The 21,792-nt window shown below is 38.1% G+C and overlaps 2 protein-coding genes across 10 annotated transcripts in view; one reads left to right on the forward strand and one right to left on the reverse strand.

The window, feature by feature from the left end:
• LOC139612499 (protein IWS1 homolog) overlaps window positions 1-8,051 on the forward strand; it is a 31,694-nt gene extending 23,643 nt beyond the window's left edge. For 8 of the 9 annotated variants that reach the window (XM_071468122.1, XM_071468124.1, XM_071468123.1 and 5 more), the window contains 2 exons: window positions 993-1,037; window positions 1,499-8,051. In XM_071468122.1, the coding sequence (XP_071324223.1) occupies window positions 993-1,037; window positions 1,499-1,650 (197 nt within the window). In that variant the 3' untranslated portion in view covers window positions 1,651-8,051. The remainder of the gene's footprint in view (window positions 1-992; window positions 1,038-1,498) is intronic. The other variant, XM_071468129.1, reaches the window with a different exon arrangement.
• Window positions 8,052-10,404: 2,353 nt separating this feature from the next.
• LOC139612397 (clavesin-2) overlaps window positions 10,405-21,792 on the reverse strand; it is a 38,487-nt gene continuing 27,099 nt past the window's right edge. Inside the window, exons 3-5 of the mRNA XM_071467932.1 lie at window positions 20,182-20,292; window positions 19,127-19,359; window positions 10,405-17,220 (exon numbers count right to left, since the gene is read on the reverse strand). Of these exons, the coding sequence (XP_071324033.1) occupies window positions 17,127-17,220; window positions 19,127-19,359; window positions 20,182-20,292 (438 nt within the window). The 3' untranslated portion in view covers window positions 10,405-17,126. The remainder of the gene's footprint in view (window positions 17,221-19,126; window positions 19,360-20,181; window positions 20,293-21,792) is intronic.

Below are 21,792 nucleotides of genomic sequence, written 5' to 3' on the forward strand. Positions count from 1 at the left end.
CCAACTCATGGCCCAGTTGAAAATCTCTGAAATGTTGGCCGCCCACATTTGACCCCACAACAATACAGAGGCCAAATGATGCCTTCTCAAAACATGTAGGAAGCTCCACAGTCTCCACAGTGGATTATCACAGTGATTACATTTTTTCACCAAAATTATTCTTTTTATTTGTTGGCCCACAGGTTGGGAACCACTGTTTTAGAGTAGATTTCTGTGATCGAAACTTAAATTTATAGGTTTAGATTACTGCATTTTTTTTTTTTTTGGAATGATGTGATTAATGATATATTTTATCTTTAGAGAGTTCACTACTTCATGGACAATACCAACCGAAATTTAATTGCTCTGTTTTATGCTGGATATGATTCTCCAAAGTTCAGTTAAAAGACAACAGCTACGTCTTGAGAGAAAGTGACCTTCGGTAGTTTGAAAAACAAAAGGTCCAGTGCAGATTGTTTGGAATAACAATGTCCCCTTCATAAATCACAGTTAAAAACAAACTGAAATTTGAATTCACCACATTTCTTTTGTAAGGAAATCTGAACAATAATGATGTAGATGCTGTTCATCCCTATGCATCTTTGAAAAGAGGATAAAGCTGTTTTTAACACATGGGTGTTTCTATGGCATCAGTTCACTGACAACTAAGAATACTAATAGTTGTTATTCTTTGTTATTTCATCTCCCACACTCCCACATTATAGTGAATAATCCATACCCACTAGAGAACACCAATATACAATATATGAGGCTCTACCATAGCAGAAGACGTTTCAGTTGGACTTCAACAGCAAATCTAAAGAGCAAAATAATCCACCAGAAGATCACGTTTGTTTGTTTTTCCAGGCTCTTTCTTCCTTTCCCTCCTTACATGCATGTAGACTCTCACACTTCTCCTCTTTCTTCTCCACAGACACACACACACACACACACACACACACACACAGTCACTCTTGAAACTAAAATCTCTGTTTTATTCCTGTTTCTTGAAGAAGAGCCACAAAGTGAAGACAACACGACAGAAAAGAAGAAACCAGGTAAAAGTTACTGAAACAGTTTTTACTGTCAGTGATTTTCTTTTAAACTTTGTGCAATTCATCATCAAAATGGAAAAATACTTAGATGCACATACAGGTTTATTATAAAGATTATAATTTTTGGGCTGTTTGAGGGAAAGAGAGAGAGAGGTATGACATGCAGCAAAGAGTCTGGCAGCACATGGGTGTTTCTTGTTGGATTTATAACCTTATATAACATTTCATGGTTATATTCTTATCTTTAACTGATGAGTAGTTGTATGTTGTGTTACTTTTGGCAGCAAAACTGCCAAAGGTTTAGTTAAATTATTGTCAGTTTTTTTTGTCTAAGTTTGTTTGATACTGATGTTAGCTTGTTCAGAATCGACCTGTTAAGATCTCCGTAGTATAATCATTTGTTATTACCTCATTATTTTAAACCTTCCCATTATCAATAATCTATCTACTCGTTGTCTTCACAGGCCAGAGATACTTCCAGTGCATTTATGTCCCTGGTAAAAATGCACAGTACCCGTTACGACCTTTCACTCCAGCTATGTCCCCCACCATGATGTCCCCTGCACTCAGGTCGATGTTGGAGCAGCAGCGAGCAGCCAGGGCGGCGGGGCAGTAGGACAACCTGACCTCTCACTTCATATCTGACAGCACTGCTCTCCCAGTCCAGCAGGGGGAGACGTTTGAATCTGTGGCATCCTGAAATTCACAGGAGAGCCACAGATGGACTGACAGAGAAACAGTGGACACAACTATTTTGTCTTTAATTTATTTATGTGTATATTCTGTCTTTGTGGTTGAGCTCCTGGGGTTTCAGTGGATATTTCGCCCTCACTGTTTTGCTTCACTAGTTGTCACCACCATGCTTTGCTTGTGCCTTAGATACAGTTTAATGTCACCAATATACAAAGAAAAGTATTTTTGTGAATATTCGTAACTCCATGTAATGTACATAATGCATATGTTTATAATTAAGAGATAGAAGTTCACACCTTAGCATGTCCTTTTCTTTTTTTAACATTAACATTATCAGTTTGAGGGAGTTGCACATACAAACATTTTTCTCAATAATAGCAAATAACGTCCAGGTTTAAAAAAAATTTTTTAAAGCTACACATCACTTGGTTTAGGAATAAATATTTTCATCAAAAGCACCAATTTGGACAATGTCTTGCACTAAAATGAAGATGGAAAAGTTTACTAGGAAATTATAAAATCAAAGAATTTGTAATATTGTTTTTAATGTCATTAAAATTCACTGCAGTTGCATGAGCATGTTGCTTTTTTTACTACACAAACCACTGTAGCAAAACAAAGAATTGCACTCTTACCTTAAATTATAATGTCATCATATAAAAAGCACATTGGGTTCGAAAGTTAGCGCTTCTTTTTTTTTTTTTTTTTTATAGTTTTTGATCTTTAAAATTACCCTCATCAAAGTTGCAGCTGTAACCTTTGCAGCGTGTGTTTGTGTTTTTGCTGCGTAGCTGCATCTGCATCAGATTAGCATGCAAGAGTTGGAGGGTCAAATCCCAGGAGCTCCCACAGTTGATCCTAGCAGCCTCCCTGTCTTTGATCATGACTGTGAACACCCATCAGTCTCAGCAACATGTGGGTGCATGCTGATGAGAGATGAGACACGTTTTCTAGACCTAATAATATGAGGCAGGACTGCATCTGCATTAAACTGCTGGCTGCACTCTACAGTTCACCCTCACCTTCGTTATTTACTGAAACTCGAAGAGACTTAAAAGAGATATTTGACTCTGGTTAAATATGGTATATTATCTCAGAAACCGATTGACTAGAGGTACAATGTTAGACCAATAAACTTATGGATGATAGGATAAAAGAAAAAACACAGGTTTACATACATCCAAAAGGCACTAAAAAGATTTGCCCTATTAATATAAAAATATAATGTGGTGTGGCTTCAGTACACACAGAAGAGCGGCCAAAATTAAAATAAACCCGGTTCCAAGCAGAGAAATAAAGTGGGCTTACAAATGTTTGTCAGTTTTTAAGGTTGTAAATATTATGGAGAGATGTTTAAGAAGTTAAAAAAAGGAAAACCAGACTTCTCATTAGATATATTTTAATGTCAGGTGTAAATATAGTCCAGGTTACCACGTATGTACTGACACAACATAAATGTGTGAGCTTCTCAAATATGTCACTGACATTTAAAATTTCTCTTTTGGTGTTGCCTTGTTACATAATTTTAGAAGTCACTGAAGCCAAAGATTTGCAGCAAAGCAGCTTGTTTTACTAATTTTATCTTAATCTTAAAAACTAAGTGCAATTCATGGGTAGTAAGTGTCATGTAATTGTGTATTTTCACACATGATCTCAGAACTCTTACAGTGTCACTGTGTCAGACACAAATCTCTGTCGTTTGTGCTCAGAGACAGGGAACCTGCACAGGTCGACTCTGATGTGACCAACTCATGAGACGCAGCGATGTCTGCTGCAGTGGATGAATAATGTCATGTGTGTCATGTTAATCATCAGCTTATTTATTTATTTGTTAAGCCTGATGCGTCATACTTTTCATTTACCTCACTCATATAGCTCTGGTGTTGCAGCTTAGCAACAAGGCTGCCTTGTTGTTGTTGCTGCAAAACTGTTGCTGAACATTACCAGCAGTTTGCTATCGTTGTCTTACTGAAGGAAAAACCTGAGATGATCTAGAACCAAAAGGGGTTTTCACACAGGGCTTCGACCTGGGATAAGACCCATGTTAGCCCAACAGTCCATTCACAGTCATTTCTAAGTTCGTCTTTGTTTTTAAGTTAATTTTACCTGAGTTACCTGATGTCGTAGCATAAAATGCTACCATTGTTGCTGATTCCTAACAGTAATAAAACTGTACTTATGTATATGATTTAAAGAGACGCCAGCTAGCCAATGAGAGGCAAGGACTTCCCCATGTCTAATGACCAATAATGTGGAGCTTCCTCCCTTTAGTTCAGGTTTTTTCAAAGGAGCTATTTGTAAGTTTTGCAAGCTTCGCAACCACGCCAGCGTTAGCATTAACAGCTGTTAACTTGTTTACAGTGTAGAAGAAAAGTAGAGTTCAGCATCAAACTTTATTCCTTTACCAGAGGTGGAAGGCAAAACTCTTGTTTTACTTCTATTTCTATCACTTCTTTCACTGAAGTTAGCATGCTAACCAGCTAGCTCCAGCCCATCTCATTAATTGCTGATACTGATTCACAGTAGCGTCCAGTCTGCACTGAAGAAGTGGCACTGTTCAGATGACATATTATAACCTTTTGTCTTGTAAAAAACAACAACTACTGAAGCCCTCACAAGACTGTTGTTAATGTTAACGCTGGCTATGTAGCAACAGCAAAACTTACATATAGCTCCTTTAAGCCTGACTCTAGGGATTAAAGGAGCTATATGTATCTTTAACCTCTCAGGGTCATCCTCTGAGAGTCTTAAGGTGTGTTCACAAACCAACTGCACATCTAAAAACGAACATACAGAGACGTGAGTGAACGCACCATTAAACATCACGAGTGTGAATCAGGATTTGAGCCAGCGTGATGAAATCTCAGCTAGCTGTTTGCGGTTATCATCCTGAACCCGTCAACCACAAGCTCAGATTTTAAAGTGTGAATGTTTAACCCGAGGCTCCACGTAAAACTCTGAATTAATAAGTTAACAAGCGTGAAATGAGGTCGAGCCCCTAACTTCGTTTCGCCCTGCAGGGTTTAGGTCAGCAGCAGGCCTGAGAGTCCAGAGCACGAAGAGCCTTTCATGTTTCGCAGCCAAATGAGATCTGACAACCATTTACAGTAACAACATGCTGAGTGTAAGTGATTGTTGGAATGACCTTTAAAAACACACTTCAAAGTGTGATTTAAGTTTTAGCTCAGAAAGGGATTGTTTTTTTAAAGAATCATACTCCAGCAGGGAGATCCAGCAGCAGCCTGGTTGTGTCTGGACGCCCTTAAAATGTATCATAGTAACTGACAGAAATTACACCATGTGCTGTAATTATAGTTTTAAGTCCTTTAATGTGTAGGGTAAACAATATTTTACATAAGGAAAACAAACTCTAATCTAATTTCACTATGGTGCATGCTACAGGTTTTCATAAATATTCATGTGAGCATAGAGGTGGAACGATGTGTTTAATCTTGACAGCATCCCTAATTACATGGTTTAAATACATGTGTTCGGATGATGCTGTTATGAAAAGGTAAAGTGTGATTGCACGACGCAAAATTACTTGAATATCACACTGTCATACTTTTCTTTTACTCTTTTATTCTTCTTTGGTCAGTTACACAAAGACCGTATCATATTTATATTTGTTGATCTAGACATTTTTGTGGGTCAGGATTTTTTTTTTCTCTAATAGTTTAAAACTTCACCGAAGATTATAATGCTGTAAATCACTACTTCAAACAGCCTCTTACTAACCACTTCCTGTGGAGTTTTTTGACCACTGGTGGTCCTGAAGAGCAGTTTTCTCAACAAGTGCTCCAACTTTAATGACCACGTAGGTGGTTTGTCTTATGTCCTTTGTCATAGGTGGTCATGGTAACAATAATGAACCTGTGGTTAAGGTTGTGGAACGGTCATGATTAGGTTAGCCACAAAAACTACTTAGTTAGGTTTAGGAAAAGTACTTCCTTAAGGTTAGAGGACCTTTGTTGTCATGGTTACAATAATGATGACGTGTTAAGGTTGTGTGATGGTCATGGGTAAAAAAAAAAAAAAAACAGCAACGCTGAAGGTCTCACACAGTTTCACATGGTCAAACAGGAGATTGAGAGATTTATATATGATGATTGCAGCGAACTGTTGTGCAAATGTAAAACTGGTGGAAGCTGCTTTAAAACTGAAATACAGTTTAGCAAGTGAGACAAGCATTTATCACAACAACTGGCCACGTCCGTCACATGAAGAAACAAGAACCGCTGCGAGATTTGTGTTATTTCATTTGTTTAATTCATCCACATTAATCAGGGTGTAAAAATGACACGTTGTGGTTTTATGGGAGGGGGTTTATGTGCTGGACTACTGGACTGGGCCCAAAAGACTCCAGGAAGTTACTGCTGCGGGCTAGCTTAAACAAATGAATTATAACATGGTCAATATGAGCTTGACAGATGCTGGTAGGCAGCTAGCTGTTTCCCCCTTTGTACTGTAGGCTTGATGCTATGCTAAGCTAAGCTAACCAGAAGCTTCATGACAGTGGTATCAATCTAAGTCTCGGCGGGAAAGAGGATAAGTGTAGCTACTACTCCTTTAATATACTACTAATAATAAATCACACTATGTGCAATGGTATTACTTGAAGTTGTCTACAGTAGTTTTTAGGTCAGTTTAGAAGCTTTTCAGGCTGTTAAACATAATGTAAACAGCCAAAGAACAATCTAACACATAAGCATGAAAAGTGATGAACAGATTCATAAAATAATATTAAACTCAGCTCCATTTACTGTGTTTGCTGCATTAATTCACTAAAAGCACCCAGTGTAAAAAGAGTGAAACCTACAGTACATGTTGGCCACTATCACAGCTACACATGTGCTTTGTGTCACGCAGTATGGCTCCTGTTGTTACCCCACAGGTCGACAATGATTTGGAGAATTTAAAAACATGTTTATGCCACGTGTGTGATCCCTGGAGGAAAATTTGGGAAAATCTGCAGTTCCAGATGAGATGTTTTAAAAACAGGGTTCAAGACTTGCAGAGATACTGAATGTCTTTTTAAAACCCTGTGTTTACTCATCAATCTCTTTCCAGTTGTGGTTTTTGTGAATTAATCGATAATCAGTTGTATGGCAATTAAAGTCACCAGGGATGATGATGACTAAGAGTGGATGAATTGCTGGAGGTGGGGGCTGAATCAATGTTGTTTTCAAAGCAATTTTCACCACAGAACAAATATGGTTTGAGGTTGTTTGGTTCTAATAGAAAGAACACTTGTTTTGTTAATGATTTCTTATGTAATATGCATGATGGTGTAATTTAAACACAGATAGCAGCATTTTTGAGTTGTAGCACCGCTCCTGAGCAGCAGTCAGTCAGATACTGTGTAAAGACTTAGATGATAGCGGATTTTATTTGTTGCCACCTGGAGATTATTCACTTCATAAGGTCTCACATTGAAAGAAATAAACACAAATTTATTCACTGGTTTAAACGAAAAAAAAAATCACTTTTGTTTTAAGTGGACATTTTTTGTGTGGGTTGTTTTAATTCAACATCATCCGACTGTAACTTTAGCAATTATTTAAAGGTCCCATATTGTAAATAGTAAGATTTCCATGTCTTTTTTGATTATAAAGCAGGTCCAGGTGTTAAAGTGCTCAGTCAACAGAGAAATGCACACAGCCTGTATTCAGAAACTGACTTTAAACAAGTCGTCAGGACTTCCTTAACTTTGTGATGTCACAAAGAAGTAGTCACCGCCCTCAGCCATGCCCCAAGCCCGGGCCAACCTGGACCCACCATCCAACCTTGCAGGATTTTGTTTCTCTGAGTGTTTACCTGAAATCTGTTATATTTTTATTTGATCATTCAGAAAACAGTCAGCCAATCAGAAGAGAGCCTCAGAGCCTCTCCTCTGATTGGCTCACCAAATTGTTGTGACTAGATGTCCAGAGAGAAGCCTGAGAGAGGAGATGTAAAACTACACTGAGGTGGTTTTTGGTTCTTAAAACCACAAATATATCTTCTTATGGATATCAACACTTAAAATAAAACACAGGACAAGTGTAAAGTATGGGACCTTTAAACTGTATTTCATAAAGAGACAGTGTAAACTACCTGTTGCATGTATTATAAAGCAGAGGTGGACAATGTAATCATAGCATAATAATAAGACAGGCAGCCTGACTCAACCACGTTTTAGGAGTCAGTTAAATGTCAGACATGACATTTAACTGACTGTGAAAATGTCATTTGAGGGGCAGTTCTGGAAAAATCTCCTGTGCAATATGTAGAAACATCGCAATGTAGTTTTTGAGTCATAATTTGAATAAATATTTGCAAATATTTGCGAGGTCATTGCTGTGTTTTTCTTCTGAGTATTTACACACTAAATGGACAAATTGTTGTTATGGGGACACAGGGTGACATTTAAGCTTTAAACACATTTAATGGGTTTTTTAATGGGTAATAAAGAAATAATAAAACCTGCTTGATTTATGACAATATGATGATACAACCCTGCTTCCCATAAAATACTGTACACTGTTCATACTGGATTCAGTTTTTATCAGCATGAATGAAATGTTCAAGCTGGATGCATCCATTAGCATTTATTTTTTGTCAGTTTTAATAAGAGAAAAACAAATTCTGAGCTGAGGCCGGAGAAAGAATTAAACACAGTCTCTGATGTTGAAGGCAAGTGCACTTAATGATCTGCCAACCACCTCCTCACACTTATTCCCTGCTGAGAAACACAATGTTAATGCTAATCAACACACTCATGCATCTTCTCCAAACACACATTAGCAAGTGGAAATGAGGTCATCTGAATGTACTTGTTGAACATAAATTAAAACCTTAATTAAACCTCTTGTGATGACTTTTTGTAAATGTTTACATGACAAATATGTCTCCTGTCAAGAGTGTTGCTGCCATATAGGGGTTATTATCACAGTTGGTTGTTAATTCTGGATCCAAAAGCTACGAGGAACCAAAAGCAGGTTTGAAACAGGATTTAATAGGGACTGAGTGAGAGAGAGAGAAAGAGAGGGGCTTGAACTGGGGCTGGAGCAGGAGTAGTAATGGAGGCCAAGGGATGGAGAATATGGGGAAGAAATGGAGGATGGAAGTCTTGTGGTGTGGAGGAGCTGATCCAGGAGCTTGAGACGGAACTGGGATGATGAAGGGAACTGTAATCCAGATGCAGACAGAGGCTGGAAGATGTGAGGCAGGTGTGGAGGGTGAGGCAGGCAGTGGCTTGGGCGGAGGAGGGTGTGGGATCTGGCAAAAAATCTGTAAGCAAAAAATTCACAAAGACAAACAAAAAACAAACGCACAAAAAAACTTGACAATGTTCATAAACAACAAGTAGAGTGAGCACTTGCTACCACTGTGGTGACTGAACAACCTGGAGAGAAGACCGGACTATTTGTACTTAATGAGTTGGTGGTATACAGGTGTAGTACTCTCCAGAGCCCAGTAGGGGAAACTGCACCCACAGCACCTACACACAGGGGGTGGAGACAGGGGAACACAGGGAAGGAACTCAGGTATATTACTGTCACATATATACATCCTCTGGATGTATGGAGATATAAGTTTATAACATACACAGTATGAAATACCCGTAGTAGAATTTGTATATTTATATATATTAAAAATATCTATGATTAATATTTCTATGGTATGACATGTTGCAAGCATATATGTAAAATATATATTAAATGTATACATGCAAGTTTATTAAAATAACATACATTTAAAAATTCTATACGCTTATATATGGTTTTCCTATTAATTTTAATCTCTGTCTTCTTACATACATAAACATATATTTGTATGTTGACATATATGTCAAATTGTTCCAGTTTATAACAGTTTCAACATATAATTTCTACATATATGTTTTAATTTTATATGTTCTTATATTACATTTGAGTGTAGCGGGATTCAATTTGCTTCAGTATTATTGAACAAAAACTTAAACTCTTGAATATCAAATACAAAAATTTTAACTGAAAGTGCCCCTTTGAGTGCAGCACGCTCCACTTCAATAATGTCACCGACTGAATTTTCTCCTTTGATATTCATCTCCTTTTTTTTCTCTTCTTTTTTTTATTACAATCCCAGGTTTTCATTTTCAGAAATAAAGTTTTCACTTTCAGCTCTGATGCTGATGCAAAGATCTCATATTACAGGTGTTACATGGATAAAACCTCATTGATTTCATCTGGTTTTTTTGTTTTTTTCTGTTTATACTCCAGAGATTGTGTCCAATGATATTAGAAGAATTCTAATTATGGAACAGAAAACAACAGATGGCCATAAATCTACATAACAGTGGAAATTAATCAAAGGTTTTAAAATGCCAGAAGCACTTTACATACACATTTTTGCATTACAGCTGCACAAGAGCCATTTTTCCACTTCACAGAAAAGTGTATTGAGCTGAATTAAACATTTTGTTCACAGAACGTTGCATTTCTAGTAATTTTTTATAATGTTTTGTGTTTGTTTGCTTCCTGCCCCAGTCCCAGTTAAAATAGCTCGGTCTTGATTGATGACTCCCTGCAGCGGTTCAACATAGGCACTGAAGCATCATCATCATCATCCTCATCGTCATACTGCATCATTGCTAAAGAGTTAAAGTGGTGAGACAAGTCTTAAGAAACAGAAACAAGGGAAACGTGAGAAAATCTACGTGTGTCCATATTTATTTTGCTTGTTTTACATAATGCATTCAGCAAATTGTCTCTGAGGACGTTTATATGACATGTAACACCTGCTAACTGAACAGCTTCTGCTTCTATAACATACTGGCTTTCCATAATGACTTCACAATTCAGCTTTGAGTTTGGTCTCCCTACAGCTCCTAGTGTACTGCAACTATACAATCAAAGAACAGTGATATGAAAAATCAATAAATACATCACAACTGAAAGTTATGCATTCATTTTCAGAAAAACTATCAATCATTAAAAAAATGTCATTCAGTGTCCAAATCTTCAAAGCACAAATACTTCATGATTAGAAACAATACATTAGACTTTTGATTGAAGAGGTGACTTTGGCTGAGATAAAAGAAAAAGTCAGTGAGAAATGAATCTTCTTGGTCCAATATTGGGAGAGTGGAGAACACAGACAAGAGTTTGATTCCAATATGATACATTATTGTGAAGAAAAGAGCTTGAAATTAATTAGAAAATCAGATAAACATTAGTAATCATTGATTTATTTTTTTATATATATCTTAGAAATGATCTGCAGAGCTGGCGTTTTTGAAACTCCTCACTCTTCATGTGAACATTTAATTAACTGATCGACACAGCTGCCAGTTTGACACGTCTGTTAACTGGAAAAACAAAGTCATGTTAGTCTGTGAAGTTCAGGTTTCCTGTCAAACTCACAGGCACAGAAAAGCAGAGGATGTTCACATCAACGAAACCAGACATTTAGTTCGACATTTAGTGTTGAACACCTGAAACAGATGAATGAAAACAGTACATATAGAAATGGATGATGGCAATGTCTTCTCTTCTACAATCTGCCAAGCTGCCACAAATTCCCCATTCACTGTGTATGTTTCAATCTGGGATTTAAACTCTGTCCTTTTTTTTAAATCACAAATGTCCTGTGAACCACATTTGGCACCGTCATGGAGGTCCACTGGTGAATCAATGTTTAAAGGTCCCATATTGTAGAAAGTGAGATGTCCATGTCTTTTTCGATTAAAGGTTCTATATTAATACTGTGAAAGTATTAAATTTGACAAAATGTAAACAGCACATATTTAAAACTGAGCCTTAAAATGAGCCGTCAGGACTTCTGTAACTTTATGATGTCACAACAAAGCAGTCACAGCCCTCAGCTGTGCCTCCAGCACAACACACCTGGAGCAACCATCCAATCTTTCAGGATTTAGTTGCTCTCAGTGTTAACCTGAAATCTGCTATATTTTTATTTCATTACTCAGAAAACAGTCAGCCAATCAGAGGAGAGCCTCAGAGCCTCTCTTCTGATTGGCTGACTGACCTGATGTTACTAGAGCTCCAGAGAGAAGCCTGAGAGAGGAGATGTAAAACTACACTGAGATGATTATTGTTATTTAATATTTCTTCTTGTTGGCATCAACACAAAAAAAATAAAACGCCAGACAAGTGTAAATATGGGACCTTTAAAGTATAATGTCAAAATAAATGTGATTATACTTAAGAAAAAAAAAAAATGCAGTAAGAACATCCACCAGGTCTGAGAGGAAATATAAAGTCTGCTCACTTTGTGAAGTGCAAATGATGACAGTGTCATGCCTCACAAATTATTGTTGATTGCAAACTGCTAACAAATTTGTCCTTCAGGGCACCTGTAGGCTCATGCATGGTTTGCAAGTCAGGCATTTGTTTTTATTTCGTGAATCAAGTTAAAATTCTTCCTATTTTTGCATGGCAGAAGACTTTTGTGTGTTTGTGTTTACATGAACAAAAAATGTATTGAGATGTTTAAATCAAGAATCACTGAGGACCTCCATGATGGCTTCCTGGGTGGATTTTAAAATGTGAAAGCTGTTACAGTAAGTGTCTGAAACGTATTCAACAATACTTTGATCCGAAGTCAGCAGGAAAGACGTAACAACAACACAGAAAAAACATTCGAAATGCTGAATTCTTTAAATAAAAACAGATTCTAGTGTCATAACTCTGTTTACAGTTCATACAACATAAACCAGTCTGTCCCCTGTGTGATAAACAAGGTCGATAGCAATTTTAATAAAATACTGACAAAAACAGAAACATTTAGAAAATCTTAAATGTGTGGCAAAGCACAAAGCATCACCAGATAAAGTGTATCTGTAATAAAATTAAAAATCTTCACCACTGTGTTTAATTTCCTCTACATACAATAAGTTTTACAACAGAACAAAGCAGCCTCTGATACCTCAGCCTTAAAAATAATCCTGCAGGACTTTCTGAGTGAGATTTGATATATTCAAGCAGTATACAGATGTTTATTACATGTAAACTTTATATCCTAACAACTGGAAGCATCTACAGTGGCTGTGTGTGAGTGTGTGTTTCCCTGTTTGTAGTTCTTCTGCTCCTGAAACTGTAAAACTGATCTCAGATATGTGCTAATGCACAGGAATCATTCTAAAACACACAATGAACGTTTTCTGGTTCCACCTTTGACCCCACAGTCTCTTTAAAGTCTCTCTGATATCAAAACCCTACAAGGACGCAAGTGTTTGTTCACTCATCGTTGCTCTGTGGAGGGATACTCCGCTCTCTGGCATGAAATCCAGATGTGCTGCACACACACACTGAACACCTGTGTAACATGTAAATCCTGCTGCAGAATTGAAATTAGTTCCATTGCATTTATCTAATGTTACATACAGAAACATTTTCCTGTTAAAGTGGAGCAGTGGTGATTGTAGAATATTTAATTAAAGGCAGCAGATACTATCCCAATGAGTCCAAGGAGCTTAAATATAAAAGATGGGTTTTGCTGCAATAAAGTTAAGTTGTTTGTAATCAACTGGAGATGACACAGTCTGTACTGCTGCGAGGAGTTGTTGAAAATACTGATTATATGAAGAGAGTGTGTGGACTGAAGTCTGATATATCTGGCAGTTTAAACAGAAGAAACAGGGACGTAATATACAAGAACATGTGAGCTGGCTGACCAATCAAATTTCACTTCACTGGATCAACTATTTCCAAACATAATAAAATCTTTAATGTTCAGATACTTCTCGAGGCCACAGCAACATGATCACTATCAGAGAGACTCCCACTGCTGTCAGTCATAACTACCTCTACGATAGTGATGCTTGTGTTTCGGTTTGAGTTGCAGACTAAAATTATTGTGTTAATCCTTGTCTTTTTCTAAAGCTCACTTATTGTTTCGGTTGTTTTCTAGGCTGATGACATGTCCGCTGCCTTGTGCAGGTTCACAGAATAATTCCAGTGTAATTTTCCATCATTTCCATGCCCAATTATTTTTTTCGCAGCATTGAGAAGTCACTGGGTCTCATTGAACAAGACAATCTTGTTAAAATATTCCATAAAGAAAATGTGCGTCAGCCTCTTTTAGCGCATTATGATCTATATAGTCATCATATGCATATTTTTCTTCTTTTGAAGCAAATTAGCCGGAAACATTAAAATGTAGAGTTTTCAGCTGGAGACAGTCAGAAACATTTCAGCCGACCGAAACTGATTAGAGAAGTCTAGAAATGAGGAGCTTTCTTTTTATCCACCTCTGTCTCACATTAAGGTTCATATTAAATCTACCACCATTATAACTGTAAACTGCATATGTGAAGAACAGACAGGTGCAGAAATAGTAACTTAAAGGTCCCATATTGTATAAAATGAGATGTCCATGTGTTTGTGATTATAAAGCAGGTCTAGATTCTATATTAATACTGTGAAAGTATCAAAGCCTCAGTCCACAGAGAAATGCACACTATTGCACACTATTCAGAAACTGAGCCTTAAAACCAGCCGTCAGGACTTCTGCAACTTTGTGATGTCACAACAAAGCAGTAACTGCTCTCAGCCATGCCCCCAGCATGGCCCATCTGGAACCACCATCCAACCTTGCAGGATTTTGTTTCTCTCAGTTTTTACCAGAAATCTGCTATACTTTTATTTAATTGCTAATTATTATTAATTAATTACTCAGTCAGCCAACCAGAAGAGAGCCTCAGATCATCTCTTCTGATTGGCTCACTGACCTGTTGTTACTAGAGCTCAAGGGAGAAGATTAAGAGAGGAGATGTAAAATTAAATTGAGTTTTTGGTTCTTAAAACTACAAATATATCTTCTTATGGATATCAACACTTCAAATAAAACACAGGAAAAGTGTAACATATGGGACCTTTAAGGGAGAGAGTTTAGCAGAGGCTAAATAATGATGATTTAAAATGAAATTACACTGGAATTATTCTGTAATAAGAGTAAATAAAATAATCATGACAGTTTGCTTTTCTGCAGCTCTTCTCTGCTCTCAGAGGACTGAACCAACTGACCCATCATTGTCACAGTATCAGCATCACATGTGGCAGATTATCTCCGTCTAACTCTGATTTAAACTGCGGTGGAACCAGACAGATCCCGCTGAGCCAAGGGGCGTAAACCACAGAGGCCGCAGTCTGACTGTGACTCTGTGCAGGGTAGAGCCTGTGAGCTGTTGTAAGTGTGGTTGACATGTCGTGTACGCTGGTGTGATAGTTTAACATTCCAGCTGTCTGCTCTCGTTGCGGCCGGCCACCTCACACTTCCTGCCTGCCGGCCTTTCTGTGACGTGCTCGGCTGTCTGTCTGTTTGCCAGCCTGGCAGAGTTTTCTTCTGCCGCCCTGCTCGTCACAGCGGCAGAGTTTTTTCCCGTCCGCTGGCCTGTCTACCTCCTCAACATTCGGTTGTCAGACCATTTGCACTTCACAACATAAACCTGTTAGTGAATGGTTGATTTGGAAGAACCTAAACTGTGCGGAACAACCTTCAGCTGGTGCCACTTTCATACGAAGAACAAGTGTTTTTGGGAAGTCAGAAAACTGAGTGGAAACAGAAAAAGGTGTCTCTGTCATTTGAACAACCCTATTTTATCTACACTGCAGCCGTAGCTTCTCTAACTGCTGAACTTAAACCAAACTCTGACTGTAATCATAATAAAATACCATACTTTAAATACATAAAATAACACTTTAGAAATAACACGCCCGCCTGTCGATCAGTGGAATCAGAGTAAGAAACTCATGGCAGGAATTTGAATCACATCACCTGATCCCAACATGCAACAGTGACCCATTTGTAAAAACTTTGCTCCATAGCGCCGCTAGTGGTCACAAACTCACACTGCACCTTAAATATTCTGCTGTTAAGAAGCAAAAATGCAAATTTTCTTCTTGCACTCAAAATTCCCTGGAAACTAGTTTGCCTAATGGTATTACTGAAGTACTTTTGCAATCACATGATAGCACATGAATGCTTAAAACCTAATCAAAGCTGTAAATTATTTACCGAACATGAGATGTGGGTGAGAGGTCTGGAAAAATCTGGAAAGTGACCCTTGAGTCAAAATGCTAATCAATACTTTTTGATTTTCAACTGCATAACAACATGAACGAATGCAAAGAAACTGCACTGTAGCTCTGAATGAGGTGCAAATGAATTCTATCTTAGGGTAAGTGTTAGAAAATAATAAAGTTAAATGTACATGTGATTTGAACGGTCTACAACATGCAAAAATACCACTACAGTCCTTTAACGCCTAATTCTTTAAATCTTATAATACTGACAAACTTAAATCAACTCTAGTCAAAGGAAAACAGTTATTTTCTGTGGTAATGTTTCAACATTTTAGTTTGTTATTGCTAAAAATTCAACAAATGCGTCACAAAGTAACAGGAGGAGGTGATGCGCTTGCCCTTTTTAAATTCAGCCTTATTTATTTGGTCAGACATCCTATCCATTAGATTCTGAAAATATATCTTTTGGTCATCTTCAGCCAAACAAACACTTGAGTCATGGTTTAAAAAGAGCCTGCAGCCTTGCATGTTTCCTAATGGCAGGAGAGAAACTGTCCTCTGTGACACACGGGTCAGGAGAAGAGAGAAAATGGCCAAAAGGAAAAAGCAGATAATTCACAGAGCCAACTCTTACCGTAAAGGGGGGTTTGCTTTTCCAAGAGATAACTGGAGCGAGGCGGATAGTTCAGACATTATTTTCACAGGAAAGATGCCAAACCCCCTTCCCCCCCAACACCCCCAGTAAACTCCCAATAAACCAACTGCCTGTCTGCCAGTTTGGGTCCAGGAGGTTCAACAAACTCAATATCCTCGCTTCTGCTAATCCTGAGCCGTGCTTCACGCCCGAACGAGGCGTTTTCTTCAAATTATGTACAAAGAAGAGAAAAAGAAATCGTAGCCCCGGGCCCTCTGTGAAGGATGATTTCCAGCTTCCCACATCCCTCATCACCCAAATATTATACAACTGTGGGAAACACCGGTTTTACACAAATGTGGCACCTTCGCAACCTCCCTGCTCCGCACTGAGGGCCTGGATTGTTTAAAGACGTTAATTTACAGTTTTTTGGAATTGGCACTTGACAAATAACTAAAATAAATAAATATATCGAACACCATGAGTAGCTCTCAAGACGCCCTTCGGTCTCAGGAAACGTCCCTCTCGTCTCTGGCCGTCCATCTGCCTCACATCAGCTCATTTTGAAATCGCTGAGTTCAAGAGAAACAAGAATCCAACAGCAGCAGCAGCAGCATTTTCTGGAGGAGGGTGTTGTTCAGTGAGCGTGTGTCGCTTACAGTATGTGCACAGGTAAGTCTATTGGAGTATTTCTGTGTGTAAATATTGATCTGGATATGATTTTTTTTTTTTTTTTTTGAGTTGTAAATGTGCTGTTTAGTCCAGCGAGAGCAGCGGCTGCATGTTGTCTTCTTCACTCTTGACTTTGTCAGGTCGTTTCAGGACGCCGGGCTCCACCACCGACTGAGACCTGCAGGGAAACACAGCGCAGGGTCATTAGCATTAGCATGTGCTAGAGGTCTCCAGTTTCCAGTGACTATGACCAGACCTAGAGGTTCAAATTCATCTCAATCTACTTGGGTAGAGCCCCATCCTCCTGCCACATGTGTCAGGTCTGTATCGGTTGAATGTCTCCTTCACGACTCATCCTGGAGCCTTATCCGGACTATTTCTTTCTGTCCTCATGGACTGATCTCTGATCAGGTCTCCACTGCTCTTCAGTGGAAGTAGTTAAGCCCCAGCAACACCTTGGCTACACTACAAACTACTCAGAATAAGTGGCTTAAAATGCTCAAAAAGATAAAAACAAGTCAAAAGATGCAAGTCTGTTACATAAAATGTATGTTAAGTAATTATTTGTTACTTTTTTTATTTAGTTAAAATGTTTAACTTAGTGTCTTATGTTTCACAGTGAGATCTTTTTGTTTTTGACCATAAATAAATAAAAAAACAACAACAAAAAAAAAAACATTTTGAAATGAGCCTCCACAGATTTTCCCCATCATGCATGCAAAAAAGGCGTTTTCATTTTTTCATCCGCTGGTTTTACATGATAATGTTTGATAAAATTCTTGTAAATGTACCTGTTTATGACTTTTAAGGATGCCACATCTGATTCTTAACTGTCAGATAATTAATAACTGATTTGTGATGTATTGATAATTGGCAGAGCTGTGTCACCCTGCAGTGACAGTTTGCTGTCATCGCTCACACTGTTGTTCGGCCTGCGCAGTCTAAATGTCTTTGAGTGAGTGAGTCAGTTGTTGTCACACGGTGGTCAGATGAGTTACTGTCAGGCTGAATCACACAGCATGGTGGCCCATAGGGGGGAATGACACTCCGTAAAATGTCAAACAGACTCACAGCTGCATCGTGCCAAAGAAACAAAGAGCCCAGATACTGTCTCTGCCAAGACCCGAACCTTGCTCTAAAGCTAAAGGCCAGTAGCTGATTTATCTGTCATTAGAATTTAAACAGATAGTTATTGGGTTTTTATTGTGCAAACACATTTATTGACAATATTCAGTTAAAAATGAGGCCATTCAGTGGCAAAAAGACAGAAACAAAATAATAATGTTACAGAGAATGTGCTGTATAACTGTTTCATTTTGCCTGTTTTGTGAAATTTCATTATTTGTATCTATTTAATTTCAATCATCATTTATTTTTGCTTTCTGTATTATTTTTTGTTTGATCTGTTATTTCCACTATTTCCATGAATCTGTTGATTTTTTCCCCAGTATTATGTAACTGTATTTATATTTCGTGTTATCTGGCTTATTAATTCTTTGATTTCACTGTGGGCAAATAAAGAAAACCTGAAGAAAAAGTGTGTTTAGTCAGGCCAGCAGCAGGTCATTATTCACATTATTTTGTTATGATCTTTTACTGTGAAATAAAGAGATGAATATATCAGGTGAAATCAGTCACGCCACGTTAATCCTCTACAGTGGGCGACATGGTGAAGAGTGGGAGGTGGGAGGAGAAGACAAAAATACCACAATGTGAGATAAAATCTGCACATTAGCTCCTTTATTGTCTCATTCGTCTCTGTAATTATGCAAAGATAACATAATTAGTTTGACAATATGATGATGTTCTGTTGATACAGTGGGAGTAACCACAGTTTGACCTCTTTTCAGCAGATGTGTTGTAAATTTCCTACAAAATAAGCCCTTTATTAGTTTGGTTTATGATAGTTTTTGATGTGACTTCATGTTTTTTTGAGCCCGTCTGGTTACCTCAGGTAGTGTGGAGCTCAGACAGATGCTGGGTCCTATCTCTTCCTTTTTGTTAGAGAAAATGAGAAAGGACAGTAACACCTTTCCCTCCATAAACACCTGTAAATGTGGAGGTGTCAGAACTGATGAGCCTACCTCTTCATGGTTTTTGGGGACAGGTTTTTCTCCAGGTCTCGCTCCAGGTCTTGTACCGACAGGGTGTAGGACTCTGGACAGTAGTCAGTCTCCTCGTCGTAGGCGTGGTCCAGCAGCGTTCGTGCCCACGTGCCCATGTCGTACGGCGGCATCATCCCGCCGAGCTCTGACGGTAAGATCTCAGGGTGGATCAGCTGGTGGAGGCTGTTCAGGTTGTTACCGTGCATGAAGATCTGCACAGGGAAAGCAGGACAGAGTCATCTGCAGATGCTTTTTTGCCTTTGAAGCTTTTGTGCAGACAAGACAATTAATGTCCTTGTTCCCTAATTAACCTTCACAGCAAAACCTGATGTAATACAGATTTAAAGATAATATATTAATCTAGGTTTTAGGCACAGGTAGCTCACTTTATGTCTTTAAGTCTGTGTTGCTGAATGAGTCATGACAATTTGAATCTCTCCAAATTACTCTTGCCTTTCAGAGAATACTAACAATAAAAAAAAAGATAATTCGCAAAGCAGTTCAATGAACCTCAACAACAAGTCATCACAATATAGAAAAAAATTACTTGTTGGAATTTTGTCTCTTATTTTTGATAAAAATGCTTCAAATATAGAAAAATAATTTCTTCTAAAATTTAAAATGACAAAAAACAGAAACATTTCTCTGAAGAAGCTGAAAAAACAGATTAAATCTGGTTCACAGATTATTTTTACCACTTGGAAGCAGAGGAAACAAGCGGTAAACACAACACGGACATATCATCAACTTTGATATTTAATAGATAGTTGATATGATGAATTTAGCAAACAGTTGCATCTTTACACATCCAGCAGTTACAGAGCAACATGATCCTCTATTTGGAGTAGTGTTTGTATCTAAATGATGAATATTCACTTTTTTTTAAATCTCTGTTTTTGTCTCCACCCACTCCTCTTTAGCTGAGTCAGGTGATGATTTCGAGAGCGTCACCACTGTGAGCAACCGCTTCCAGTCTACTGTTAATATACAAATAGTGATTATAGCTCATTTTAGTGAAGATCTTCTGGCCTTACCCTCTTCCTGGTCTTGTCTTTGAGGAAGGGTCGAATGACGGTGTAGAGAGCGTGGATGTACCACGGCTGGTTCACAAAGTGGATCCCTCCAAATCTGGCAGGAAAACTGTCCTGTGGGAAACAAACACAAATCAGGTAAATACAGGCAAACAGGAATAATCCCATCAAGGTCATCCACTTTTAAAAAAATATAGGTAAACAGCTGTTTGTTTGTGTTGATGTTTAACTTCCTTCTCACTGAAATAAAAACCAGTGCATCATCGGCAAAACGTGTAAACCAACATCAAAACAATACTGAGGATGTTTTGTTGTGTACAGCCGATAAATACACCACAACGTGGCTAAAGACAACACATGATTGTTGAGATAGGATTTCAAATTTTCAAAATAAAAGATCACAGTAGAATTCTGTGTAAGTAAGAACTTAATGGTGCAAGATTTAAACAAGCAACTGGTGTGTTTTGCCATTTTTTACCAAGCTGTGTGTGAAAAAAATGTTTATGCTGCAAATAATGTTCCTGCTATTTCTGTCAAATTTGTCTCTTAACGTCTTAAAGTTCCCATAAAACTACAGAATGTTATTCTCTCCTCATTGTGATGTATTTCTGGGACAGGACATCATACAAAGTGAAAACCGAAACACAATCATTTATTGAGGAACATGTTTTATTTCATTAAAGAGGAATTTCTTAGACCATCATCCTTTTAAAAACATGTGCAGGAACAAATAAAGACTTAATGTGACACATACTATATTTAACAAGGTGTTAATAAGGGAGATATTGTCAAGGGAAGCCAGCCCTGTGTCCTGGAAATTATATTTATATGCAACTAACCTGCAAAATATGTTTGCCTTTTTTTTTTTTTTTTGGATTGGAATCTGCAAGAAAGTGAATAAAACAAAATGTTGATCTGTTCCGTGTAAAAACCTGTTTCACAATCATATTTTTCATCATTTACCATCAGTATGTCAAAAACAAAAACTGAGTTGAATAAAATCTGTTTCTTCACAAATAACCAGGAGCTGGTCTCAATTAAGAGGATTTTCTGGCAAATGAAAAATTACCTCTGCGAGTTTCCTGTCCCTTTTCATTAGATTAGTGTTGTAAATGGGCTCTAATCTCATCGTCAATAGGAAATGGTCCGGTCTATTTTTGAGTCACCGCAGAGCACAATGCCTGTGGGAAATGAGTCCGTGTTCATACAGGTCAGTGTGTGGAGTCTGGGCCTGACACAGTGGCTCCTCGAACGCTGGACACAATTATGATAATTACACTCCACTGTGTGTGTGTGTGTGTGTGAGAGAGAGAGAGAGAGAGAGAGAGAGAGAGAGAGTTATAATTTGGCTGTGATCCAACAGTATGGTGAGATTATATTCTGACATAACAGGGCTGGCTGATGAAAATGGCTCGGGGCCCACACTGTCAGCCACGTGTGGGAGGGAGACGGAGACAGGGTGAGTCTCTGGGGTCGATCCACGTTTGAAAATTAGGGTTTGACCGATATGACTCATCAAGGCCAAAGTCGCCGCCGGTGTTTTTGCTCTGTTAGCAGGGATGTCGGCTACAACGCTTTGGTCCAGAGAAACATGCAGTGTCTGGACATGTTTAA

This window comes from Trachinotus anak, unplaced genomic scaffold, assembly GCF_046630095.1.
Source record: "Trachinotus anak isolate AG129_WGS33_773 ecotype Australia unplaced genomic scaffold, CSIRO_AGI_Tana_v1 ptg000031l, whole genome shotgun sequence".
NCBI lineage: Eukaryota > Metazoa > Chordata > Actinopteri > Carangiformes > Carangidae > Trachinotus > Trachinotus anak.